This window comes from Mastomys coucha, unplaced genomic scaffold, assembly GCF_008632895.1.
Source record: "Mastomys coucha isolate ucsf_1 unplaced genomic scaffold, UCSF_Mcou_1 pScaffold7, whole genome shotgun sequence".
Lineage (NCBI taxonomy): Eukaryota > Metazoa > Chordata > Mammalia > Rodentia > Muridae > Mastomys > Mastomys coucha.
This window is the reverse complement of record NW_022196913.1, coordinates 59,715,462-59,742,721: the sequence shown is the minus strand read 5'-3', so window position 1 is coordinate 59,742,721 and position 27,260 is coordinate 59,715,462. Positions and strand designations below refer to the sequence as shown.

The 27,260-nt window shown below is 50.8% G+C and overlaps 1 protein-coding gene across 6 annotated transcripts; it reads right to left on the bottom strand.

The window, feature by feature from the left end:
• Nucleotides 1-5,636: 5,636 nt before the first annotated feature.
• Nucleotides 5,637-20,195, bottom strand: Fgfr4 (fibroblast growth factor receptor 4). 6 transcript variants are annotated; one of them, XM_031358860.1, is made up of 19 exons: nt 19,917-20,043; nt 19,385-19,539; nt 16,985-17,120; nt 16,070-16,333; nt 15,899-15,979; nt 15,623-15,789; nt 13,624-13,747; nt 12,929-13,119; nt 12,662-12,800; nt 12,127-12,320; nt 11,899-12,044; nt 11,693-11,814; nt 8,234-8,344; nt 7,944-8,134; nt 7,438-7,560; nt 7,261-7,331; nt 6,829-6,966; nt 6,451-6,556; nt 5,637-6,335 (listed from the first exon to the last, which is right to left on the bottom strand). In XM_031358860.1, exons 3-19 carry the CDS (start codon nt 17,064-17,066, stop codon nt 6,186-6,188), a joined length of 2,400 nt encoding a protein of 799 aa, XP_031214720.1. In that variant the 5' UTR covers nt 17,067-17,120; nt 19,385-19,539; nt 19,917-20,043; the 3' UTR covers nt 5,637-6,185. The 6 variants fall into 6 exon arrangements, with proteins under 6 accessions (XP_031214720.1, XP_031214718.1, XP_031214719.1 ...); XM_031358858.1 differs by lacking the exon at nt 19,385-19,539 and having other exon boundaries at nt 19,917-20,195; XM_031358859.1 differs by lacking the exon at nt 19,917-20,043 and having other exon boundaries at nt 19,385-19,860.
• Between the last annotated feature and the right edge of the window lie 7,065 nt (nt 20,196-27,260).

The following is a 27,260-nucleotide window of genomic DNA, read 5'->3' as shown; positions in this document are numbered from 1 at the left end:
TGGGTTGCTTTTTTTTTTTTTTTTTCTTTTTTAAAATAAAAGTACAGTGTAGCTGTCTTCAGAGGCACCAGAAGAGGGCATCAGATCGCATTACGGGTGGCCGTGAGCCACCATGTGGTTGTTGAGATTTGAACTCAGGACCATCAGAAGAGCAGTCAGTGCTCTTACCCGCTGAGCCATCTCACCAGTCCCCTTGGGTTGCTTTTGTTTGTGTGTGGGTGGCGGGTCGTGCCCATGTGTATGTGTCTGTATGATAGACCTATGCATGTGTCTGTAGAGGCCAGAGGTACCTTGCTCTATCCCTGGCTGCCTTACTTCTTTGAGACAGGGTCTCCCACTCAACCTGGAGCTAGGTTGGCAGCCAGCAAGTCCTAGGGATCCTCCTGTCTGCTGCCTACTTTTGTATATGCCCGACTGGGATTTGAACTCAAGTCAACTCAGAGCAAGCACTTTCTTCATTGAGCCAGCTCCTTGGCTCTTCTTTGCCTCTTTTTTTGAGATAGGGTCTCATGTAGCCCAGGCTGCCCTGGCTCTTTCTTTCTCTTTCTCTCTTTCTCCTTCCCTCCCTCCTTCCCTTGCTCCCTCCTTCCTTCCTTCCTTCTTTCTCTTTCACCCTTTCTTTTTCTTTCTTTCTTTCTTTTTTTTTTTTGTTGTTTTTTTTCGTTTTTTTTCGAGACAGGGTTTCTCTGTGTAGCCCTGGCTGTCCTGGAACTCACTCTGTAGACCAGGCTGGCCTTGAACTCAGAAATCCGCCTGCCTCTGCCTCCCTAGTGCTGGGATTAAAAGCGTGCACCACCACCGCCCAGCTCTTTTTTGGTTGTTGTTGTCTTTCTTTGAGACAGATTCTCACTATGTATCTCTGTCTATTCTGGAAATCTCTATGTAGAGCGGGCTGGCTACAGAACTCATAGAGATGTGCCTGCCTGTGCTTCTTGGGTTTGCGGATTAAAGGCGTGTGCCACTGTGCCAGGCTCTGGGTATGAGCTTTCTTGGTTGAGGAAGACCTTCTCCTTCTGACCCTCTGCCTTCACTTCCACCAAGTGCTGGGGTTACTACTGTGTGCCACTTATGCACACACACACACACCACACACACACACACACGAGCGATGGGCTTTCAAAAACTGTTTAAAACATACTTATCGTAACTCAGAAATTGTGGCCCTCCAAATGCTGGTTCCTACCAGGAGCAGTTCCAGGAGCATTCCTGGGGTGGGCTCCAGCAAGCCAAACCCTCTAGGTCATTGTGACATATGCCAAAGTTTCAAATTTGCTACTTAAGAAAAACTTTGGAGGTTCTGTAGAGATGTCTCAGCAAAATGGCTCAACAGGTAAGGTTGCTTGCCTCTGGACATGAGGACCCAACGCGGTGGAAGGAGAGAACCAACTCCTTGCAAGCCACACTCTGACTTCCACACCTTGCTCTCCTTCCCTAATACATAAGTCAATACATGATTAAAAATACATTAAAGATCTGAGTTTAGCTCGGTGGTAGGATTCTTGCTGGCTGGTTATATGTTGGGCTCTAGGTGCAATCTCCAGGCAGAGAAGCCAAAAAGAAATAAGATAGCATTCTCTGTCCAAGCAGGCTGCTTCTTTCTGGGTTATCTTGGGAACTCTTCCCTGGTTTATTTGTTTGTTTGTTTGTTTTCAAGCAACTCCCACTTTGGAGCCTAGGCCAGCCTAAGAACTCATTGTACAGCCCGGGCAGCCTTAAACCCATGGCTCTCCCTTCCCCTCAGTCCCCCAAGTGCTGAGAGTTACTGAGTCACTGCGAGAGGGTTTATGTGGGCACTGGGTAGGGGATCCGGGATCTCAGGCTTACTAGGCAAGAACTATCAGGCAAGCTAACTGCCTAGCCTGGAGCATCCCTTCTTCTCAGTAGTGAGTCCTCGCATAGGGACAGCACAGGTTTAATCTGAGCATCGGTGGAGACCCTGTCATCACGGGACACTGTCGTGAAAACTGTCATGAGTAAGCCGTGTGTCTAGGCTGACCTCCAACCCGTCTGATGCTGAGGATGCTCAAGAGCTTCTAAGCCTTCCATCTCTCAAGTGCTGCTGGCTTATGCTAGGTATGCCTGGTTTATGCAGTGCTGCAGATTGAGCCCTGGATTCAGGAAAGCTAGTGAGCATCTCTTAACTGAGCTACAGCCCCAGCCTCCAGCGAACGGCAGGAGAAGTGTCCCCTGGAGGGAAAACCAGGAGAAGGCATTGGTGTGTACCAGGCGCCAGTCATACATAAGGCTGCAGTTAAAACAGCGATCTGAGGCCCAGGTAGGCATAGTGTCCGTCCAGCCACACTGGCTTATCGGGCCACCTAGGGCATGGAAATGAACTCAGAGGGGAATAGACCAGCTTGCCTGACGCCCCTCTTGCCCTATTCTGCTCCATGTGATACGGGCCAATTGCTCCAACTTCTGAGCCTCAATGTCTCCCCTCAGGGAAGGGCTGCCCAGAGAGAAGGGGACCGGCCACTGCCCCTCCCCCACCCCAGCGCGGCAGCCTGCCCTAGAGGCCCTGCCTTAATCACCGTGCAATAACAGCCGCTGTTTACGAAGCACTCAGGCTCTGGTTGGCAGGTGTCATCCTTCATCCCTGTTACGGGTAGGGAAACAGGCTCAGAGAGGGCAACTGGCCGCTGTGCTACCCCCTCGTACCCCGGACTCTTCCTCCCAGGTGTCAGCTTCACGTACACATACGTTCCTGGGCTGGAGCCTCCCGGATCGGAGTACTGTCTGTCTGTCCCTCTCAGCAGAGTCTGCAGTGGCCTGCTGGAGAGGAGCCCAGGGCTGTTCAGAGGCTTGGAAGCTTCTCAGAACCGGGACAGACTAAGGGGCCAGGCTCCAGCTGTTGCCATGCTGCCCGGAGCCGGCTGTGGAGGGCAGGCTTGATGGAGCAGCAAAGCTTGCACAGGGGAATTAGCAGCATCTGTGTCCTGACATGGGACGTCAGGAATGTGAGACAGTCCCAGCAACTGTGTGCCTGCCAGGGACGTTGGCAGGGAGGGGCTGGGGGGCAGGCCATCCAAGCCTTCCCCGGACCCCAGAAATCACCAGGCAGCAGCTGCTCTATCACTCTAAGCAACTTGGTTCTGGGCTCCGATCTGCACAGGGCCTGCCGAGACCTCGGGGTATCTGTTCAGCTGTTCTAGGGAACCCCGTTTTTTTTGTTTTGTCCTGTCTTCACAGTACTGGTAATCAAATCTGAGTCCTCTTTGTTTGATTCTTGTTTTTTGTTGGTTTGTTTGTTTGTTTTTCTGCTATAAGGCTTTACGCCTTAGCCTTGGCCTGACTGGATCTCACTATGTAGGGCAGGCTGGTCCCAGACTCACTGAGATCTGTTTAGCTCTGTCTCCCAGTTGTAGGGTTTCAGGCCTACAGGCCTGAAGGTCTGGCCTGCTTTGACTTTAATCTTTTTTCTTTTTAAAGACTATGTCTCACCCTGTAGCTCAGGCTGGCTTATATCTCATTCTGTGTCCCAGGCTGGCTTCAAATTTGACATGATCTTCTTGCCTTAGGCATTAGGCAAGGTATGGGGGTTTATAGGCTTGAAGCCACCATTCATTCATTCATTCATTTATTTTGAGGTATATTTATTTTATTTATATGAGTACACTATAGCAGTCTTCAGATACACCAGAAGAGGGCATCAGATCCCATTACAGATGGATGTGGTTGCTGGGAATTGAACTCAAGACTTCTGGAAGAGCAGTCAGTTCTCTTAATCACTGAGCCATCTCTTCAGCCCCACCCCAATTCTTGAATTTGAGAGATTATCCTTCCTTCAGTCTCCTTAGTAGCTTGGACTAGAGGAGGATAATATTACAGTAGACACATCTCTTGGTTTCACGGAAGGGAAGACAGCCTCTCTGTGGTAAAGCTGTGACTCAAGAGTAGCCGTGCACCAGCAGTGGACCTGTGGACCACTAGGCTTTTGATCTGCATGTCTTGGTCCGTAGACCTCATCCCAACCTCCCAATCTTTTCTTGACCCAGTCAGACCCAAGGAATCTGCTTCAAGATAGCCACTACCTGAAGTGGGGACAGAGCTCAGTCACTGACTAGTAATGTCTGCTTCAAGATGGCTACCTGGAGTGGGGACAGAGCTCAGTCACTGACTAGGAATCTCTATCAAAAGACCGAGTTTGGAAGCAGGTCTCAAACAGAATGCTTGGTTTTTTATTTTGTTTGTTTGTTTGTTTTGTTTTTTGAGACAGGATTTCTCTGTGTGTAGTCCTGGCTGTCCTGGATCTCACTCTGTAGACCAGGCTGGCCTTGAACTCAGAAATCCGCCTGCCTCTGCCTCCCAAGTGCTGGGATTAAAGACATGTGCCAACACTGCCTGACAGATTGTTTGGTTATTATGTATGGTACATATACACAGAGCCAACTATCTATCTATCTATCTATATATCTATCTATCTACCTAGTTATTTTTATTTATCTCCTTTTTATATATGTGATTTTTTAAAAGGGTTATTTATTTATTATTATATCTAACTACACTGTTGCTGTCTTCAGACACACCAGAAGAAGGCATCAGATCTCTTTACGGATGGTTGTGAGCCACCATGTGGTTGCTGGGATTTGAACTCAGGACCTCCGGAAGAGCAGTCAGTGCTCTTAACCGATGAGCCATCTCTCCAACCTTGCACCCCCATATGTGATTTTCTTGCCTGCATGTGTGTGTCTGTGTGTTCAGTGCCCATGGAAATCAGAAGAGGATGTTGACTGCCTAGGAACTGGAGTTACAAATGGTAGTAGTGGGTGCTGGGAATGAAACCCAGGTCCTGGGGGGTAAAGTTACAGATTCTCTTAAACAAGAAGCCAGCTCTTTAGCACCACCCTTACATTCTCACAGGAGTCTCTGGAAGCCTAAATACATTTGCAGTCTTCACTCCCAGAGAGCTCGTAGGGACCAGGCGGCAGAAAGTCTGGGACCACTTTTGGTCTCTCCCTGCCCACCCTAAGGTTCAGGCTTAGGGAGCAGCTAAAACTGTCAGGACAGAGTCCAGTAAGTTTCCAGGCTCAGAGCTCTGGGAAGCTGATCCCTCTGGGGTGAGGGCTGAGAACAGGGTTGTAACAGCCTCCAGGGAGTATCATGCGAGGAAGGACAGCTGCAGCTCAGCCAGGCGGCAACCAGCTGCTGCCCGGGAGACGGGCCAGGGCCAGGCAGGGCGGGCACGGCCCCCACAAGCCCTGAGCCTGAGCTGGCAGATCCAGACCGTGGGAGCAGGCACTGGCTGGAGGCTTGATTTCACGTTTTCTTCGTGCTGTGTTAACGGTCAGTTTGGTTAATGCTGAGCAGATGGGGGAGGGGACGCCAGCTCCCTTGGGGACCGTGGTGGGCCAAACGTGTATGCGTGTGCAGAGGATACAGGGCCTGCCTTACAGATGGTGCAGTGAGGGCTCATCCGCACATGTGCACTCACTCACCGTGACATACACAAGGATGATTCTGTAGGACGGACGGAGGGACAATGGCCATGCGTATCTGCTTCTGAGCCTGCTAAAGCACAGCTGAAGGTCTGGCACCTGCCCCACAGTCGTCTGTGTCACCCAGACTGAACTCCCAACATAGAGAGTCTTCCCACCCTACACCCTGCCACTCAGGGAAGCCACCAGGCATACAGAGACTTATTTCAAAAAAATAATTTATAAAATGACATCCATGTTCTTCTGTCTTTTCCACAGGCTTCTCGTCTCTCAGGGACACCGGAGCTGATGCCACTTTCACCAAGATGCTGGAACAAGCGATGGAGCGGGGGAGGTGGCAGGGGGTGAGGCTTGTGTGCTGGGGGCAGTGAAGTCCCAAGGCCTCTAGGATGTTTGGGAGAACTAGAAATGATTAGGGCAAAATCTCTGCAGCCGGGCCTGGAGAGCCCCTGAGATGGAGGCTGTGTGCCAAGCAAGGCCTTAATGCTTAGCTTCTCTGACGATGAGTCCAAGGGCATGATCTTAAGACAAGAGTTGAACTCTGAGTTGGGAGCATTAGGCTGGACTAGAAGGCCTCAACTATGAACCCTATGACCGAGAATGGGCCTCCCCAAAACAGGGCCAGAGAGAAGATCTGGGACAGCAGCAGTCTCAAGTCAGAGGCCTGACACTGCCAACATCAAATGCGGATGCATCAGGTTGCAGCTGAGCTGGGAGGTCCACGGCTACCGGGCAACATTGTTCCCAGGATCATGTCGTCCGAGCGTCAGGGAAGGGGAAGGGGTTTGGCTCAAGGGGCAAAGGATCGTGGCTGAAAACCGAGTCACTGGAGGAGCAGGTGCTGCTGGCATCCCCATTGGAGGCAGAAAAGGGTCCAAAGGTCAGGCGGAGGTCAAGGTACTGCAAGGAACGGAGCTGGTCAGCTTCCAGCCTCTGGGACCGGATGCTTCGTTCCACGTCCCTAGGTCAAGGGAGCGCGGGCAGTGAGAGGGCATGGGACAGGAATGAGCAGTACCTCTTCGGAGACAGCCAGCAGGGCCTTGTCCAGAGCTTCCACCAGCTGCTTAAAAGTAGGCCTCTGAGAGGGAGCTGCGTGCCAGCACTCCCTCATTAGCCCATACCTGGGAACGGGTCAAAGAAGCTTGTGTGTAGGTGGGGGGGAAAAGTAAGGACTGTCCGCTCCCTAGGGTTGGGGCTGGGAGTGGGCGTGTCTAGAGGGGAGCCTGCACAGGATAAGTAAGGCAGTTTTGTGAGAGTAGGACACCGTGAGCCGTGGAGACCGTGGAGAGGAAGAGGGACCGTGAGTGGACACAGTACACTGTTCTATGGCCAGGGCCAAAAGCTGACGACAAAGGATGAGGTCTGGACACTGGGGCAAAGAGGGTGACCTTACAGCTCTGAGGGGCAATTGGGAGGCCGCTCCATCCTGTGCCCCTCTCGCAGCAGTGAGAACAGCTCTTCCACCGGGATGCCAGGGTACGGGGAGCCCCCGAGGGTGAAGATTTCCCACAGCAGGATCCCGAAAGACCACCTGGAGGCAGAACTGCGGCTCAGTAGGGCCCAGCTTGCTTGCTTCCTCCTTCCTTCCTTCCTTCCTTCCCTCCCTCCCTCCCTCCCTCCCTCCCTCCCTCCCTCTTTGAAGCTGAGGTAAAGGCTCTTGCAGCAGTGATCCACCCTCGGGATAGGGAGGGGCACTCCTTTCTTTCTGAGTATCAGAGGAACTCCTAAGGTCTTGTGACTTTGGCAAGCTCCTTGCCCTTTTAGAGAGGGGTGGACAACTTGAAGACAGGCAGCAGCCATCTGAGAAACCAGTTCCCGGACTCACACGTCACTCTGGTGAGTGTACACACGGTCAAACAACGCCTCAGGAGCCATCCACTTGACTGGCAGGCGACCCTGGAGCAAGGAGGCGGGGTCAGCGGTGTGAGTAGTACAGGACCTATCCCTTTCAGACCAGGCCTAGTCCCCGCCCACTCCCATGTGTCCCCGTGGTGCCCCTCACGTTGCTGGTTTTCTTATAGTAGTCGATGTGGTGGACACCACGCGCCAGCCCAAAGTCTGCGATCTTCATCACATCATCCTCGGTCACCAGCACATTTCGGGCAGCCAGGTCCCGGTGGATGCACTGAGGACAGGGCAGGGAACTTAGGAGTATCGATCAAGACACACGTCTTGGAGTTCATCATTTCACAGCAAACCCAGGGGGTCAGAGTCACTCAGAAATGGAATGGGCAAAGGCCTGGGCTAAATCCCCAGAACCAGAGAGAGAAAAAGAAAGAAGCAGAGCCCACACCTGCGCCATGCTTGCCCTCAGGCGGCGAGAATGGGGACCTGCGGGGTTACAAATGGGGATCTTCAGGGTTAGCTGCAAATGTATGGGAGCAAGGGATAAAGGATAGACCAGTGAGCTGGGAGCAAGGGAGCCGCTGAGGACACTCAGTGCCATCAGCGTGGAGATGGAGGAGTTAGAGTGGTCCAGACCACAGCACAACTGTCCTTTGTCCACACCTTCCGAGACTCCAGATACTGCATGCCTCGGGCCACCTGGTAGGCACAAGAGACCAGGGCCGGGAAGGAGAGTGGTCCTTCGCTGCTCCTAGGCCCATCAGGGCTGAGATCAGGGCCTGGCGGGCGCCGGGCACGGAGGAATTCCCGAAGGTTTCCCTTGGCCGCACATTCCACGATCACATACAGTGGCCCTACAGAGGGAAGACACGGACCAGGGGATGGGAAGTCTGGCAAGACTGTGCTTTGGTATCCCAACTGCGCACGTGTATCCCGGCTCTGTCCGGTCGCACCTTCCTGAGTGCAGACACCCAGCAAGTTGATGATGTTCTTGTGTCGTCCGATTAGCTTCATCACCTCCATCTCAGAGACCAGGTCTGCCAAATCCTTGTCAGAGGCATTGTCTGCAAAGGACCGGATGCGATGAGGAAGTTGCTCCTTCAACTTCACAAGAGCATCACGGGGTGGGGGATGGGGGGTGGGGGAGGTGTCAGGGGAGTCTTGGCCGAATCCCTGCGGGGCTGTGTGCCTCAAAAGAAGCCTTTCAGGCTAGGGATGTAGTTCAGTTTGTAGAGTGCTTGCCTAGCATGAAGTCTGCGTTCTATCCTCACCACAGTATAAAAACTAGGCGTGGCAGAGCCCACGACTAATCCTAGCACTTGATGACTATGAGGCCAGCCAGGGCTACACGAGACAAAAACAAATAAACCCAAAACATTGTGTGTGTGTGTGTGTGTGTGTGTTTAAAGAGGGATCAGGGAGCATAGAAAGATTTTAGAGGGAGGATAGGTGGAAATGCTGTAAATACATACTCATGTATGAAACTCTCAAAAAAATAAGTGCTTAAAAAAAAAATAATTCCAGGCCAGGAGAAATGGAGCACACCATTAATCTTCCATGAGTATGAGACCAGCCTGATCTACGTATAGATCCAGGAAGACTATAGAGAGAGACCCCAACTAAAAACAAACAAACAAAAAGTTATTTATTTAAGATAGTGTTTCTCTATGTAGCTCCGGCTGTTCCAGAACTAGCTTTGTAGTTCAGGCTGGCCTTGAACTCAGAGATCTGCCTGCCTCAGCCTCCTGACTGCTGGGATTAGAGATGTGTGCCACTATACTTGGCTTAAAGAATTGTTTCGATGGTGTGGGGAGATGCTCAGTGAATGAAGTGTCTGCAGCACAAGCCCGAGGATCTGAGTTCGGATCCCCCGCATGAGTGTAAAACATTGGGTGGAGCAGTGCAGCAGCTGTGGCCCTAACACTCAAGGCACAGGGTGGAGGAGTGGGTAGCGAGATGGCCAGCTAACAGGCCCAGGTTCAGCAAGAGACTGTGTCTCAGAAACTAAGCTGCTGAGTGATAGAGGAGGCGCCTATGTCCACATGCACAAATACCTACAAATACCTACACCTACGCAGGCACATACACTTAGGCCTATACATGCACACACACCCACATCTATATATGCACATACACCTATGCCTACACACGCACATATACCTACAGCTATATCTATACACACATACACTTATGCCTATACACACACATACACCTATACATGTCTATACACACGCATACACCTACACCTATGTCCGCACGCACATACACCTGGCATCCATACCCAGGGTCTCTCAACCTCTCTGAACCTCAGACTCGTCTTTTGTGCAGCAGAGCACCTCCCACAAAGCATGAAGACTCTCAAAGAAGAACTGACCTTCCCTTGAGCAGGTCCAGGGGACAGGAGAGAGGCAGAAGCTCCAGACAGGAAGGAAGCTGTACTAACTGGTCCCTGGGTAACAGTCCCTAGGGGCAGGAAGTGCCCCGAGGTCTTGTTTCGTGTTAGGGAAGGAGACTTCCATGACTTCTCTACGGCAGACTGAGCGAAGGACCAGGGACTATGGCTGACCTGCGGCTTTGGGACAAAGACCTAGCTGTACATCGATATGGAAAATCCTGTTTCACAATCATCGCCTCACAGAAAGTGCCAGCTGGCTCCAGCTGTGCCGAGCTGGAGGGAGCGAGGGAGGGAAGGATGCAGCAATGGGGACAGCAGTGACAGATTCTATTGGGGACAAGCAAGACATCCAGAACCCAAGGGTATATTGTTAAACATCAAGATATTGAGTAAGCATGCTATAATGATATGGTTTACACCGAACAAAACAACAGATAATAAACACATAGAAGACATAAGGAGCCAGTAAGATGGTGGCGCGCACAAGCCTGATGACAGGACTGATCCCTGAAATTGACTCCAGAAGTTGTGCTACGTGCCCAGGCTATGATATGTGCTCACACACACACACTACACACACAACACAATAATCGCCCTAAATCCCGGCACTTGGGAGGCAGAGGCAAGTAGATCTCTGTAGATTCGAGTCCAGCCCGGTCTATAAGTTCCAGGCCAGCCAGGACTGTACAGTGCAAACATTGAGCAGCTGCAGACACTCTGGAGACACTGCCTCAGGCCTGGGTTCCTTATCCTCTCCATTACTCCTGGACATCCTATGGCGGCTCTCGCACATGTTAGACAAGTGTTCTACCACTCAGCCAGGCCTCATATTTTGGGGAAGGGTTTTAGTAAGTTAGCACTTGAGCTCCATCTGTGGCTTACCATGCTACTGTCTTAGTCTCCCAAGCACCCAAGATTACAGGCTTGTGCCACCAGACCCAGCTTGAATCTGGGACTTTTTATTTTTAAGATTTATTTTTTATTTGTATTCATGTGTGTGTGTGTGTGTGTGTGTGTGTGTGTGTGTGTGTGTATTCGGGAGCGTACATGCACACTCGCTGGTATTTGAACTTGAGTCCTCTGCAAGAACATCCAGCATTCTTAATGGCTAAGCCATCTCTCCAGCCCTAAGACTGGGACTGCTTTCTGCCAAGGGCGCAGACTAGGAACAGGAGGGATATGTGCCGAAGGTGTATTATTTAGTGGGATTGATGAGGGTGAGGCATAAAACGTGTGAGAATGATGAAGAGATATGAGCCCAGAGCTAACGGGGCATATTAAGCTCCAATCACCATAAATCTCATAGGGATCATCATCCAGTGGCTAAGCTTTACTGAGCTAGTCAGGTATAATTCCAATCCTCCGGAGGCTGAAGTAGGACGATTGGTATGAGTTCCAGGCAGGGGTAGCTTACAGAGTGACCTCTAGGTCAGCCTCAAAACAGAGCAAAACAAAAACCAGACAGCCTGGCAGTGGTGGCACACGTCTCTAACCCCAGCACTGGGGAGGCAGAGGCTGCTCTAGTCTACAGAGTGAGTTCTAGGATAGCCAGAGAAACTCTCTCTCTCAAAAATAAAATAAAATAAAATAAATAAATAAAAACAAGACAAAACCAACCAACAAACAACTAAAACCCCAAACCAGAAATAAAAAAGAAAGAAAGAATGAAAGAAAAGAAAACCAGTTCCAAACCCTACACCCAAAATTTACTAAGTCACCATGTATCAGAAACATCTATAAACTTCGCCCAAGAGATAAGGGACCATTATTCATCCCCATGGAGGCCCCAGAGGAAACTGAGGCTTAGAAGTCACTTGCCAGGGCCAACAGCAAGGTTGGGATTCATACCCAAGGGTGGAAAACCTGTGGCCTTTTCTCACACTCAGGCAGTCCGTGTAGCCCCCTGCGCGGCCCCAGTACCAGCAGTCTGTGTAGCCCCCTGCACGGCCCCCGCAAGGGCTATCCCTGTAGCCCCCTGCGAGATCCCAGCATGCCCTGCCTGGGTTGCCGCGTGTACCTTTCAGCATCTTCACAGCCACAGTGCTGGTTTGGTCAGGCCGGGAGGGATCCATCCCAAAGGCTTCCGCGCGAACCACTTGCCCAAAGCAGCCTTCACCCAGGGGCTTTCCGAGCACCAGCCTAGAGAGACCAAGAAGCCCCGTGCCTCAGATCTGTGGGTACCACTCCTGAGCTGGGCCCCCATTCTTAGCCTGCTCAGTGTACCTGTCCCGGGGGAATTCCCAAAGTGGATCGAGAGGTAGGTCTAGACTCACAAGACCCGTCAGCAAGGGCGGGCCACTGGAGGAGAGCCGGACACCTCGCACCAAGGACAAGCTTGATTTGCCAGAGGACCTCGACTCCAAAGAGAACTGCAAAGTGGGAGATTTGTTCGACCTGTTGGGGTCAGGCTGAGAGCCGTACGTGGTGGGGGCTGGGAGACAGGCACAGTACCTGTCGGGCCAAAGGGAACCGGGACAGCTTTTGTACAGTGACAGGCTGGCGAGAGTGGTGGCCATGGATGGCTTGTCGGTGATACACCCCGGCCAGCAACAGGAGCACAACCAAAGCCAGTGAGCCAGATACATATAGGATGATGTCTGTGTATCTAGCCTCGGGTGTTGCTGTTGTCCATGTGAGGTCTTCCTCTGTTCGTTAGATGCACATAGGCAGAGAAAATGAGCAGTCAGTGGTCACACTGACCAACCCTTCCACCCAGTGTAGGTCCCCATAGTTACTAAGACATATAGGGACACACACTGAAAAAGTCATACTTATACATAGTCTTATATCCCCAAGGGTCACATGGACAGTCATGTTAAATCAAATACATGTCCCTGCTGAATTCAGTGAGAGCATTTTACAGTGCCAAAACCCAAATACTATATACTCCCACAGGCCGAGGAAACTGCCTAGCTAACAGGCCTCAATGGACCAGAGAGGAGTCCTGTAGTCTCTCCCAGGACGGTCCCCCCACCATAGCCTTTACCTGGTAGCACTGTGAGCCATGCCGACTGGTAGGAAAGGCCGATGGAGTTGCCCGCCAGGCAAGTGTACTCTCCTGCATCCTCAGCAGACACGTTCCTCAGATACAAGACTTCCACCTCGGAGCTATTAATGTCTGTTGTCTGAAGTAGTGGATATACTAGGTCACAGGAGGTTCTGGGCCACACTGCAGCTGGGAGGGTAGTTGGGTACCATCCCACCCTAATAGGAGAAGAATGGGGCCCAGCCTGGGCACTAGCAGGAATCACACCTTCAGGACTTGTACGTAGGGGAAACCATCCGCGCCGAAACTGCTACCGTTGATGACGATGTGCTTCAGCCACTGGATATGGGGCTGGGCATCGCTGTACACCTTGCACAGAAGCTCCACATTGCTGCCAACCACGGCTGTGGTGTTGGCTGGGAGCCCCGCCTGCAGGATGGGCCGGTGCGGGGACCGCTCTGGGGGCCAGGCCAGGCCGTCAACCCTGACCAGTGGCACCCACAAAATCACCCAGTTTACCTGCCCCCCCCCCAGACGCCCTCCTAGATCAGGGGAAGGACCTTCTGGACACACAGCTCAGATCTTGTCTACCTTTGGGTCTTTGGGTTAGGGCAGCTTCTCAGACTCACATTTCAAAATGTCCACAGCCTGTCCCCCACTCCCACGAATGCTGCACCCATGGCATATACCTGCCCACAGATGCACTACATTCTTAAGAACTGAATTCAGCCAGTGCCATCTGCCTGGATGCCCGTCTCTGGTTCCCTTTGGGCAGACTAATGCTCCTTCAGCCCACGGCCCACCCCCTTGCTTCTTGTTGACCCTTGGAGCTGTTTCACTCATCTGAAACTGACTCCATCTAGTCTCCAACACAAGAGAAGACAAGACACCCACCCTTGCAGCAGGACCGAGCCAAAGATAAGGCAAATCCTTTGTCCTACCGCCCCAGCCCATCCACTCACCCAGCACATCCAGCAGGTAGCTGTAGCGAATGCTACCCAGAGAGTTCTCCACAAGGCATGTGTACGTGCCACGGTCTGAGGGTACCACACTTTCCATCACGAGGCTCCAGTGTTGGTGGCGCAGCTGGAAGCGGGCAGGGGTAGAGGACGTGTCCATGGGGAACCCGGGAAAGCCAGGACAGGGGGAGGACAAATCTGCCTAAGGGGTTCTTCTCAATCTTTCTAGCCCCTGAGAGGATCAGGCCAAGGCCAGAGATCCCTGGACAGAGGAAAAGGCTGTGAGAAGTGTATCAATGGGGCTGGAGGCATCGTTTAGTTGTTATGAACGCCGATGCTCTTCCAGAGGTCTCCGACGTGATTCCCAGCACCTACATGGTGGTGGCTCGCAACCAGCTGTAACTCCAGTTCCTGAGGGATCTGACATTCTCCTCTAACCTCTGCAGGCACTGGGCATGTGAACAGTACACATATGCAGACAAAACATTCACACACATATGATAAACAAATCTTAAAAAAGAATAAGACATAGAAGGAGGAGAAGAAAGAGGAGGAAGAGGAGGAGAAAGAGGAGGCCAGGCATGGTGGAGCATACCTTTAATCCCAATACTTGGAAGCCAGGGAAAGACAGGAGGATATGAATTCAAGGCTAGCCTGGTCTACAGATGGAGTTCCAAGCTATTCAAGACTACACAGTGAGATCCTATCTCAAAGGAGCAAACAAATCAAACAAACACCACAAAAATAACCCCCCCAAAAACCCCAAGACAAAAACAATGTCTGAGCCCTGGCTTGAGTCTTTCAGGTTCAGCTATACTCTTCCCCGGAGTGCTCCCCTGTGTACTCTCTCTGAGTCTCAGTTTCCCCCTGACAGCAGGCTAAAGCCTTCGCTCAGTGTTTCTTCCCACTTTAAGGAGATTCTACCCAGGAGACTGGGGTTGGAGATAGCCTGGACTCTGTAATGACCTTCTGTGTCAGGAACCAGTATCTTTGGGCCGGAGAGATGGTTCAGCGGGTAAGAGCACTGACTGCTCTTCCAGAGGTCCTGAGTTCAATTCCCAGCAGCCACTTGGTGGCTCACAACTATCTGTAATGGGATCCGATACCCTCTTCTGCTGTGTCTGAAGACAGCTACATTGTACTCATATATATAATAAATAAGTCTTTAAAGATTTTATTTTATTTATTTTATGTGTATGAGTACACAGTAGCTGTACAGATGGCCATGAGCCATCATGTGGCTGCTGGGAATTGAACTCAGAAAGGCCCCTCTCGCTCTGGCCCGCTCCATCCAGCATTATACACTATAGCTGTCTTCAGATGCACCAGAAGAGGGCATCAGATCTCATTACAGGTGGCTGTGAGCCACCATGTGGCTGCTGGGATCCGAACTCAGGACCTTCGGAAGAACAGCCAATGCTCTTACCCGCTGAGCCATCTCGCCCTAAATAAGTCTTTAAAAACACAAACAAAAACAACTAGCATTACCACCCCAGATGCCTTTAGTCCAAGCACCTGGAAGCCAGAGGCAGGCTAATTCTTTGTGAGTTCAAGGCCAGCCTAGTCTACATAACGAGTTCCAGGACCAGCAGGGTTACACAGAGGATCAGTATCACCAGGGCTGGAGAGATGCTCAGCGGTTAGGAGTGCTTGCTGCTCTTCTGGAGAACGTAAGCTTGTTTCCCAGCTTCCATATCAGGCAGCTCACAACTGCCTACGTAATTCTAGCTCTCAGGGACCTGATGCCCTTCTCTGGTCTCTGTAGGCACACATGTGCATGATATTTACTTACACATAAATAAAAATAATTAAAATGATCCTTTAGTGTCCCTTGGCCATAAACATCACCACCAACAATGAAAACCCCCACCAGAACATAATAGACGTTAATTTTTGCTGAGGCCAAGAGATCCGGAATTACCTTCCTTGTTATCTATCGACCTATGTGAGGGGCTATGGCGGGGGGAATGAAAATGGTGAAGCTTGGAAAGCTGATACTCACCCGAATTCCGCCAATACGGCTCTCCCCGTGAAAAGCCTGTCCATCCTTGAGCCAGTGGATGGTGGGCATGGGGTTCCCTGCAGCTGGACAGCGGAATTTGACAGTATTCCCGGCAGGCACTGCATGCAGTTTCTTCTCCATGCGTTGGGGATGTGTCCAGTAGGGTGCTAGAGGGAAAGTCTAATTAGGACCCTAAGGTGACCTCGGTTCCCACACACGTCTCTCTTCAGTGACTAGATGGGTGGTGGTGAAGAGTCCTTGGGAGGAGGTACTGACCTTGCTGTGGGTAGACATGCCCACTCGAGGAGCTGCTGAGTGCCCTGGGATCCTCATCATTACTGATGGAGGTTAAGGAGTCTATTTAGGGACAAAGGAAGGCACCTGAAATCCAAGAGAAGAGGGGTTTCTCTCTCAAGGGAGCCTTAAAGCCCTGCCAGGCCCTCTTACCATCCACAAGCAAAGTAAGATTGTGTATGACGGTCATGGAGCCACGGGCCAGGCAGAGGTACAGGCCAGCATCCTCGGGAAGGAAGCTGGCGATCTCCAGGCGGCCTCTCCAACCCCGGACTCGCCCAGCAGAGGCTAGGCGGCCGCCTTCCTTGTACCAGTGACGACCACGCTCAGTTCGCCCACAGCACAGCCGCACAGGCTGCCCCAGGGACACCTTCAACACCTGCTCTTGCTGCTCCAGGATTGGGGCTAGGCAGGGCTCTGAGGGAAGATGGCAGAAGTCATTGATACCCATAGCTCCATCCGAGGCTACCCCACCACCCTGCATACAGAGAACATGCTACTCACACGGGACACAAAGGTCCTGGGATACATGCCGTTCCCACACACATAACCACATGCTACAAATGCTTTGCACAAGGCCAATGCCACACTTTTCCTGGAAGTTGTCACACACACACACACACACACTTGGCACACATGCTAGACATGCCACTACCCAAGATACACGCACACACACACACACAGAGGCACATGCTACAGGTGCCACACACAAGGACACATGCCACACCTCTGAAGCACACTATACTGGGTTCATACATCACACATGCTGCTTGCACCTCCCAACCGACACACCCAGTGCATAGAGCCACGCACATACACACACAGCCAAGGGGCTCACCACTGGCTCTGCAGCCTAGCCCAGGCTCTGTGCCCTGTATGGCTAATCCTCTCTCGTAGACATACAGACAGAAGCGTGCTTGCTGGGAGCGAGACAACACAGCGCCTTGCCCTGTTGCCTCCTTCTTGGGGCCAAGGCCAGGATCCTCTCCACCTTTGCTCATCCAGAAGTTCCTTTCTGGTGCCTGTCCCTGACATCCCTGCCACCCTCTCCCACCTTAGGGGCCATACCCTGCTCCATTTCCTCAGAGGCCTCAAGGGACAAGGTTGGTGTTCCCTGAAAGATGCTCAATAGAGCCAACAGCAGCCACATTTCCTTCCAGCTGTTTTCAGGACCCAGGGCAGACTTCCCACTGTGACCACCTTCCTAAAACAGAAGTGGGGGTGGGGGAGAAAGAGCTCCAGTCACACGCTGGCCCCATTCTTTGTTTTGCAGATGAAGGCCCAGAGATAGGAAGCTGCAGGCTCACCCAAACCCCACAAGGCAATAGTGAGGCAGAGCCCCTGCCTCCCCAGAGGAGGTTCTGCAGGGGCAGGGCAGGGGCAGGGCGTGTGCGGACTTCCTGCTGTCTTGGGTCCTACTGTGACCTGGCACGCCTTCACAGAGAGCAGTTTCAGAATTCTTTTCTTGGAAGGAAGCAGAAATGTTGACTTACCCTTGGCTCACTCCGAGCCCATCATTTATTTTCTGCTGAATAAATGAATTCGTTGCTGAAGACTCAAAGAAGAAAAGGGAAACCTAATCGGAGGCCAGCCTTCAGCATCTGGACACCGTCTAATGGGACCTCACTCTTGAGCGTTACCGACACTTCCATGTCCAGCTTGGGATGCTTCCAGCGGTGGGTGCGCTAACGAGGCGCAGTCCAAATAAAGGACGTTCTTCCTCGTTCCGAGCCAGGAAAGCATCCCGAGGACACGTCCGGTAGTTGGTACCCTCGCTTCCGGTGGTTTGTACCCTCCCGGCTTCATCTTGATAGTGTAGGGGCTAGTTTGGCTTTGTTTGTTGTTTTTCAGAGTTGCGGATTGAACCCCAGACCTCCTTGCATGCTAAGCAGAGCCTCTGCCACTGAGCTTCGTGTCTAGCTGGCTTTGTAACTGACACGGAGTTTTACATGTCTGGTGGTGACAAATTCAAATCCTGACTCCTGCCAAGACCTACCTTTGTCCCTTTCTGAACCTTTATCGTCATACGGTTGCTTCAGGGACAAAAAGGGGCCATACATGGAGGGATGGCACACACAGAGCATTGGTGAGACGGTCTCCCTGTCCCCATACTGAGTGTGCACAGGCATCCTTTGTCTGACCTTACTCAGTCTCTACTTCTGAAATGGGGCTGTTAAGTCTGACACACGTACTTGTCCACATGCTTCGGTAGGGCATCTGTTTCCCAAAAGGAAGACTCAGACCTAAGCCTTCACCTGACCAGGGAACCAGTGGAGTCCCAGGGAGGCACAAGCTGTTACCTAGTCCTGGGTGACACCCAGGTGTCACTAGCAGTGGGTCAGTGTTTTCTTCAGGATCCTACTCTTGTTGGACAAGAGCTGTGTGTGTGTGCCATCCTTGCACAGGGCCACGGTAATGTCTGTAGCAGGCCAACGTTAGTGAAAGACAGAAAATGGTAGGATTCTGAGTAGATGTATTCCATACTTTACCAAACTGGGAACCCTGCCCAGGGAGCCCCTTCTTCTCAGCCCACTGCTGACGAAGACTCAGGCCTAAGCCTTCAGTCCACTGACCTCCTCAATGTCTCTCAGCTCCCCTGCCCCACTTAGGCTAGGTCATGGTCATTTCTTGTTTGGTATCTTGGCAAATCTTAGTTCTTCATCGTCCAGTAGTTTGTTTGTTTTTTTTTTTGTTTGTTTGTTTTTGTTTTTGTTTTTCTCCCTGTCACCCAGTTTACAAGCTCCCAAGGCTAACTGCAAGTCACCTTTTTTCTTTCTATTTCTTCCTTTTTCTTTTCTTTTCTTTCATTTTCTTCCTTCCTTCCTTCCTTCCTTCCTTTCTTTCTTTCTTTCTTTTTGGTTTTTCAAGACAGGGTTTCTCTGTGTAGCCCTGGCTATCCTGGAACTCACTCTGTAGACCAGGCTGGCCTCCAACTCAGAAATTTACCTGCCTCTTCCTCCCAAGCGCTGGGATTAAAGGCATGGGCCACCACTGCCCGGCTTCTATTTCTTTTTTATTATTTTGAGACAAGTTCTCACTAAAGTTGACCAGGCAGGCTGGCATTGGAACTCACTCTAAGCCAAGCAGGTCCTCAAATTGTGCATCTTCTGCCTCAGTCAGGCTAGCAGCCCTTAAGGCCCGGCTTCTCTAGGCTTCCTTTTAAACACCAGTGTCAACCTTTAGTCCCACAGTCTGTCCCTTCAGTAAATTCTAACAGCCAGCATGTTTGCTTCCTCGCCTGTCCCTGTGTTCCTCGTTCCTCTTGTCCACCGGTTTAGCTATCGTCTTAAAACCTTGACCTGTCCCCGATCCTTAGTTTGGTAGGCCCATCTGCAAAAGACTCCTACTACACCCTGCTAAGCAGAGAGGGCCGCTCTTCGACTCCAGCTTGGGTTGGGGTGGACAGGTCTGGGGAGGTTTTATTCCCACTCCCAGGCTGCCCTGAACTCACAAACACAGAATTCTTACTCTGGTCACCTCCGCTGGCCGCTGAGGATCGCTATAGCACTTGGGACTGTCATCAGAGAGCGCTGAGTCGTCCACTCTCCTGCATTCACACGACGAGGTGCTCGGTGCAAGTGACCGTGAGCGTTAGTTTCCTCATCTTTTCAGCCAGAGCGTGTCTGTCACCCGCCCAAGGGCGACAGTGCTCTTACTTTAGTGCTCCGACTCCGTCGCCCTCGGAGGGCGGTCCCCACACGGAGTTGCATAGACAGCTGGCCCATCGCCCCCGCCCCGGTGGGCAATAAGTAACCAGAGCGGTGACCAGGGTGCTCTTTGAACGGAGGGGGACAAAAGGCCCTGTGTGCGCTGCGGGTTACTGATTTACCGCCCCCCTCCACCCAACCACTCCCGCCGCGCGGGCGCCAAGGTCCCCGGGGCTGAGGGGGCAGCTCCGGAGCTCCGTGGCCGCTGTCCCCAAGGCGGCCCGGAGTCCTTTGTGTGGCCCGGCTCGCCCAGAGCTAGAGGGCTCGGCTCCGTGGGCAGGGGCCCGGCTCACCTGGCTCCTCCGCCGCCCGGTTCCCGCGCGCACGGGTCACGATCGGGGCAGGGCTGGCACAGTCACCCGCCGGGAGCTCCTCCGCCCCGGGCCGAAGAGCCAGGAATGTCCCTGCAACTGCAGCGTGGCGGGGGGCTGCCCCCTCCTGCCCCGCCCACCTCGGGCTCCGCCCCTCCTGGACCAGTTCTGATGTGAGAGGCGTGGTCGCAGACCGGAGCCACCTCAGCCTGGCGCCCTAGTGCGCGAGGTCGTTGGGACTGGATCGCCCAGTCGCAGCCGCTGCAGGGCCCCTGATCCACCCTGCAAGGTCTAACCGGCTACCTGCTCCATCTTTGCTCTGCCTCAGTTTGGGACTCACCAGGCTCTCTGGTTTTCCGTGCAGTCGGAGTACGTCAGAGAGACCTGACCTCTCCTTTGCCTGAGAGACCTTCGGAAGATATTTTGATTACATCTTGGTCGGGGTGGTGGCGGTGGCGGCGGCGCACTCCTTTAATCCCAGCACTGGGGAGGCAGAGGCAGGTGGATCTCTGAGTTTCAGACCAGCCTGGTCTACATAGGGAGTTCCAGGACAGACAGGGCTACACAGAGAAACCCTGTCTCAAAAACAAAACAACCAAACCAAGACCAACCAACCAATTAAATATATAATTAATTTAAAATAAAATAAAATATATATCCAAGCCGGGTCTGGTAATCCCATTTACTCAGAAGGCTAAGGCACAATTAACTTGGCAACTTAATAAGACCCTGTCTGAAAAAAAAAAAAAAAAGATGGGCTGGACAGATGGCTCAGTAGGTGAGGGCACTGACTGCTCTTCTGAAGGTCCTGAGTTCACATCCCAGCAACCACATGGTGGCTCACAACCATCTGTAATGAGATCGGACGCCCTCTTCTGGTGTGTCTGAAAACAGCTACAGTGTACTTACATATAATAATAAATAAATCTTTTAAAAAAAAAGAAACAAAACAAAAAACAACAACAAAACCCCAACAAACAGTCTAGTAGTCAAGCATTTGCATGTGGGAGGCTCTAAGTTTAAATTCTAGTGTAAAAGACAGATGCTGGCATTTCCCTTTTTAAAAAAGTGATTGATTGATTGATTTTATGGGCCATGTGTGCCTGTGTGAAAATGTCCGCTACCCTGAAACTGGAGTTATAGATAGTTATGAGGTGCTGAGTGGGTGGTAGGAATCGAACCCAGGTCCTCTGGAAGAACAGCCAGGACTGCGGAGCTCTCCAGCCACCACCCCTTACCTTAAATTTAAACTTTAAACTTTAATTTGTAAAAAGTTGTGTTTTTATTTTTAAAGGTTTAAATTCTCATTCTAAAAAGTTTTAATTTAATTTAATTAATTTATTTATTTGGTTTTTTTTTTTCAAGACAGGATTTCTCTGTATAGCCCTTGTTGGCATCAAGACATCCAAAGCCTGTGGCGATGCATGGGTGGGTCCACAGACCTGTTGCCAGGGCAATAGCCACCATATTCCCAGAATCCATTGGGCTCACCTCCCACCTTTACCTGTGGCTGCTGCGTCACAAACCATATATATACGGGGAAACATTCCTCCAGCTTTCTCTCTCTCCCCCTCCTCTCTTTCCGTGCCATTACCCCCTCTCTCCCTCTCAATTAAACCTCTTACACGTGGAACTGTTTGGGCCTAGTGTGGTATGTTCTGACATGACCTGCCGTTCCAACACATCAGCCCTGGCTGTCCTGGAACTCACTCTGTAGACCAGGCTGGCCTCGAACTCAGAAATCCACCTGCCTTTGCCTCCCAAGTGCTGGGATTAAAGACATGCGCCACCACCGCCCGGCTTAATTTTATTTTTAAAAGATTTACTTTTTTAAAAATTTTACATTACGTTTTGATTACATGTTTGTCAAATTGCCTGCAGATATCAGAAGAGGGATGATTTTCTGGAACTAGAGTTATTGACTTGACCCAGATCCTCTGAAATAGTAGCCAGAGCTTTTAATCAGGGAAGTATTTCTTTGGCTGTTAGACTTGTCTGCTAAGTTTATTTGGTTTTTTGAAAACAGGCTCTTGTTATGGAACCCCGGCTGGTATGAAGTGCTTCTTGAAGGCTGGCTTGTCCTCCTCCTTGCAACGGTCTTCCTGCCTCTGCCTCCAGAGTGCTGGGGTTAGAGGAGTGTCTTGTGGCCACAGGTCCCTAGCTAGAGTCATGTGATTGCAGAATGTACATGGAGCCTGGTTTGTACTTGGGTGGGTGATTACAGGTGGGAGACATCATCCAGGCCCCAGTGAATGTTCAAGTACTTTCTGCAGGCTGGAGAGATGGCCCAGGGGTTAAGAGCACTGACTGCTCTTCCTGAGGTCCTGAGTTCAATTCCCAGCAACCACGTGGTGGCTCACAACCATCTGTAATGGGATCTGATGCCCTCTTCTGCTGTGTCTGAAAGCAGCTACAGTGTACTCACATACATAAATAATTAAAAAAAATACTTTCTCGTGGCTTTTACATGTATAGTGTTGGCATGACATGGTGGTCTGGTCTGTATGTGTAGACCTCTCTCCTCGTGTGTTGCTCCCCATCCTATCCCTGGGCCTTTGCTCACAAATCCCCTGTTCCTAGTCTGACCTGCCAAGTCCCCTTTGTGAGGATGGAGAAAGGAATGTGCCCCAATCTCAGCACTATCTATCAGCCTTGTCCTATCTTCACTTGCTCCTCAGCAAACCAGTAAAGGATACAGGCTGCTGGAAGGAGGATTCATATGTTCACAGCTGACCCGTGAGCACTAAGAGCCATTCTTTCTTTGTCACACTTTGCAGAGTGTGACTCAATAGTTACCGGGGGAACTTTAAGCTCCTAGGAGCCAGGAACTGAATCCTCCGACTTCACTTTTGTATCTCCACTACCTGGCACACAGTAGGTGTCCTCAGAGAGCTCTGTCCCCACCTGGCTCAGGTCTATCTCACCTACCAGCACTTCCGTCAAGCAAGTGGACTGTGGCTTAACTCTGAAGGCAGCCAGGCTATAGTTCACCTGGAATCCCGGGATTTTGCCTCTCTGAAGCATTTTGAAGAAAACCACCACTCGGGTAAGCTGCACAGCTGCTGGTTATCACCCAGGGATGAGAGCCTGCCGGCGAAACAGCAGCTCCCTTCCCCCAAGGAAAAATGCTATTGTAGGTGTGTGCGCACGAGTGCTACTGTCATCATGAACCATCAGTGTGGGGTCCGGGAAGAGACAGTGTACACTTGAAACCACTGAGCCAATTCTCCATTTCTCCATCCCTATCTTTATTTTTAATCTTATTTACACTTTAATTTAATTTCATCCTTTTGTGTGCATGTATGACTGAGCACCGCATGCATGTGATGCTCTGAAGGCCAGAAGATCTTGGATCCCCTGGAACTGGAGTTATGGATGGTTGACAGATGCCAAACATGCATGCGCGCGCACACACACACGTGTGCATGCACATAGGGTTGGGGGGAGAGAAAAAAAAGTTTATTGTGATTCCCCAGTCACCGGTCTAGCCTCTCAAAAGTGTCCAGGAGGAAGGAGGCTCCCAGCTGGAGGATCTGTGTTGCAGAGAGATCACCTCACAACTCCAGGACCTCTCTTCCTCCAGCCCTCCATGGACTCCGCTTACTAAATACGGTTCTTGGGGTCATTAGTGAGCTGACAACAGGAGCTAGACCCTACAGCACAGATTTTGTCTCCACTCTGGGGTGTTTTCTGAGCCCAGTGCTAGTGAATTGAGCTTCCTATAACCCCACTGTCTTCCAAGGTCCCCAAGGCTCTCAGATTGCCCGGAGTCCCCAAGATACATCGTCTAAAGCTCTTGACTGAACTGTCCCACACTAGATTCTCACAGGATCTTTCAGTCAGTCAGGCACTCATTCAACTGGCAAGTATCTTATTGAACACTTGTTATGTGATGTGCCCCGCTCTGTGGGACCAGGCTCACTTCTAGGTCACTCAGCTTCCTGTGTGTACTCCTGTCCTATGCTGGGAGGTGTGAGCCACCACACCCTGACTTCATGAACTAATTTAAATTCCATGGCTAAGGCACTAAAGCGGACATCACCTCTGGGCAGATCAGTAAGATCACTTACTGTAGGGAAGGAGACAGGAAGAGGGAGTGGCAGAGAGAGGCAGAGGGCAGGGCACCATCCTCTGGCTCTTGTATCTCTCTCTTTTTTAAAGTTTTTATTTATTTATTTTATATACATGATGAGTACACTGTAGCTGTTTTCAGACACTAGAAGAGGACATTGGATCCCCTTACAGATGGATGTGAACCACCATGTGGTTGCTGGGAATTGAACCTTTGAAAGAGCAGTCAGTGCTCTTAACAGCTGAGACATCTCTCCAGTCCTGGCTCTTGTATCTTTTTTCTTTTCCTTCCTTCCTTCTTTCCTTCCTCACTCCCTCCCCCTTCCTTTCTTCCCTCCCTCCCTCCCTCTCTCCCTCCTTCTTCCTTCCTTCCTTTTTTTCTTTTGAGACAGAACCTGGCTATATACCCCCAGTTGTTCTGAAATGCACTATGTAGCTCAGGCTGGCCTTGAACTTTTAGTGATTCTCCTTCCTCATGCCAAGTACTTGAATCACAGGTGTGAGCCAGCACACTGGCTTCCAGGCTCCCAACATTTCCTAGAAGGTGTCCGGAAGACAAGGACTTCGGGAGCCAGGGCAGATGCTTCCCTCCCAGTGGCATACCAAGCCATGGGCTGAAGTTTACAGATTCTGTGTCCCTAGAGTGCCAGGCAAGGGGAGGAAGGTCTCTGAAGGCCAGTCCTCACTTACCCCCCACCTGCTGGCAGGGTACAGTTATTAGGGGCAAGGGCAGAGGCTGCCTGGTGCCTCTGCTATTGCTCTTGGCCCGAAGCCTGGCTCAGGAAACACAGGGCTCTGTGTAGACAGGCTGCCACTGAGCCAGCCCAACCTCTACCTGGAACCACTCCAGCCTTAGTTCTCTGGCCTCAGTTCTGATCCCATCCTTTGACCTAGGCCTCATCTTTCTTCTTCGTTTTATTTCTTTCTTTTAAAGCAATTTTTTATTTTGAGAGGTGTACTGGCTGGCTTTGTGTGTCAACTTGACACAAGCTGGAGTTATCACAGAGAAAGGAGCCTCCCTTGAGGAAATGCCTCCATGAGATCCAGCTGTAAGGCATTTTCTCAATTAGTGATCAAGGGGGGAGGGCCCATTGTGGGTGGTGCCATCCCTGGGCTGGTGGTCCTGGGTTCTATAAGAAAGCAAGCTGAGCAAGCCAGGGGAAGCAAGCCAGTAAGCAGCACCCCTCCATGGCCTCTGCATTAGCTCCTGCCTCCAGGTTCCTGCCCTGTGTGAGTTCCTGTCCTGACTTCCTTTAGTGATAAACAATAATGTGAAAGGTGTAAGCTGAATAAACCCTTTCCTCCCCAATTTGCTTCTTGGTCATGATGTTTTGTACAGGAATAGAAACCCTGAGTAAGGCCGGGCAGTGGTGGTGCACGCCTTTAATCCCAGAACTTGGGAGGCAGAGGCAGGCGGATTTCTGAGTTCGAGGCTAGCCTGGTCTACAGAGTGAGTTCCAGGACAGCCAGAGCTACTCAGAGAAACCCTGTCTTGAAAAACCAAAAAAAAGAAGAAGAAGAAGAAGGAGGAGGAGAAGGAGAAGGAGAAGAAGGAGAAGAAGGAAAAGAAGAAGGAAAAGAAGGAGAAGGAGAAGAAGAAGGAGAAGGAGAAGGAGAAGGAGAAGAAGGAGAAGAAGAAGGAGAAGAAGAAGGAAAAGAAGAAGAAGAAGAAGAGGAAGAAGAAGAAGAAACCCTGAGTATAGCAAGAGGGTTTTAAAGTATGGTCCCATGTTATATTAAGATGTTTTAGTCAACCACAGACCAAGTATTCAATGGCAGTCCCCTATGATTAGAGTGGAAGAAAAGTCCAATGGCTAGTACTTCACCGTTCCTTCACTGTGCTTCAGTATGCTTAGAGACACAAGCAACTTTGTGTTAGAATCGCCAACAGTATTCAGTACAATAGTATGCTGCTTAGGTTTGTAGTCTAAGAGCAAGCAGTAGGGTGTACCACATACATGTAGTATGCAGCACACAGATGCCATAGGCTGTACCATCATTCAAAATGGTCACACAATAATGATAATGAGTAATGGTCCAAGACCATATATATCCTTGTGCGTAAGTGATGCGTTACAGAAAGACTACGACAGGCAGCGCTGGAGACTTCTCCCGGCTTCGTAGTACTGGCTGCTCTTGAAGAGGAGCAGGATCAGTTCCCAGCATCCACAGTGGCAGCCAACAGCTCTCTTCTGGCCTGCCAGGGCACTGCATGCTTGTGCTGGACAAACATGCACGAACAAACCACACTGTACATGGTAAAGAGGACAGACACCGAGTAACCCATGCTCACAACTAATGGATTATTATTTTTTTCTCAGCTTCTTTGTTATTGTTGTTTGTCTGCTTTTGAGACTGTCTCACTATGAGGGCCTCGTTAGCCTGGAATTTGCTAGGTAGATCTGGATGGCCTGTAGCAATCCTCCTGCCTCTGTCTCTAGAATACTGAGATTAAAGACATGGTGTCGATCCTAGTTTTCCACAGCTTTTTCTTTTTTAAGGTTTTTTAAAATATTATTATTATTATTATTTATTTATTTATTTATTTTGGTTTTTTGAGACAGGTTTTCTCTGTGTAGCCCTGGCTGTCCTGGAACTCACTCTGTAGACCAGGCTGGCCTCGAACTCAGAAATTCGCCTGTCTCTGTCCCAAGTGCTGGGATTAAAGGCATGCACCACCGCCACCCGACTTTTTTTTTTAAAGATTTATTTTATTTATTTTATGGGTATGAGTACACTGTAGCTGTACAGATGGCCATGAGCTATCATGTGTGTGGCTGCTGGGAATTGAACTCAGGACCTCTGCCAGCCCAGTCACCGTAGCTGTCTTCAGATGCACCAGAAGAGGTCATCAGATCTCATTACCGGTGATTGTGAGCCACCATGTGGTTTCTGGGATCCAAACTCAGGACCTTCGGAAGAGCAATCAGTGCTCTTACCCTCTGAGCCATCTTGCCAGCCCCTTTTAAGGTTTTTTTTTGAAGTATGTGTGTACATGCATGTTTCTGCATTAGAATGTTAGAATGTGCATGTGTGAGGTAGATTCCCTGGAGCTGGAGTCAGGCAGTTAGAAGTGCTGGGAACTAAACTCAGGTCTTCTGTAAGAACCACAGTGCAGGGCGGTGGTGGCACACGCTTTTAATCTCAGCACTTGGGAGGTGGACATAGGCAGAGTTCTGAGTTTGAGGTCAGCCTGGTCTACAGAGTGTGTTCCAGGACAGCCAGGGCTATACAGAGAAACCCTGTTTCAATAAA

Bases quoted from the DNA above. Each gene is read 5' to 3' on its own strand.
- Fgfr4 (XM_031358857.1), bottom strand. From the start codon at position 16,917: ATGAGCAAAGGTGGAGAGGATCCTGGCCTTGGCCCCAAGAAGGAGGCA. The intron at 15,790-15,898 runs GTCAGTACCTCC...CTTTCCCTCTAG, and splicing joins GCATGTCTACCCACAGCAAG to CACCCTACTGGACACATCCC. The intron at 8,135-8,233 runs GTGCGACCGGAC...TTCCCTCTGTAG, and splicing joins GGGTGTCTGCACTCAGGAAG to GGCCACTGTATGTGATCGTG.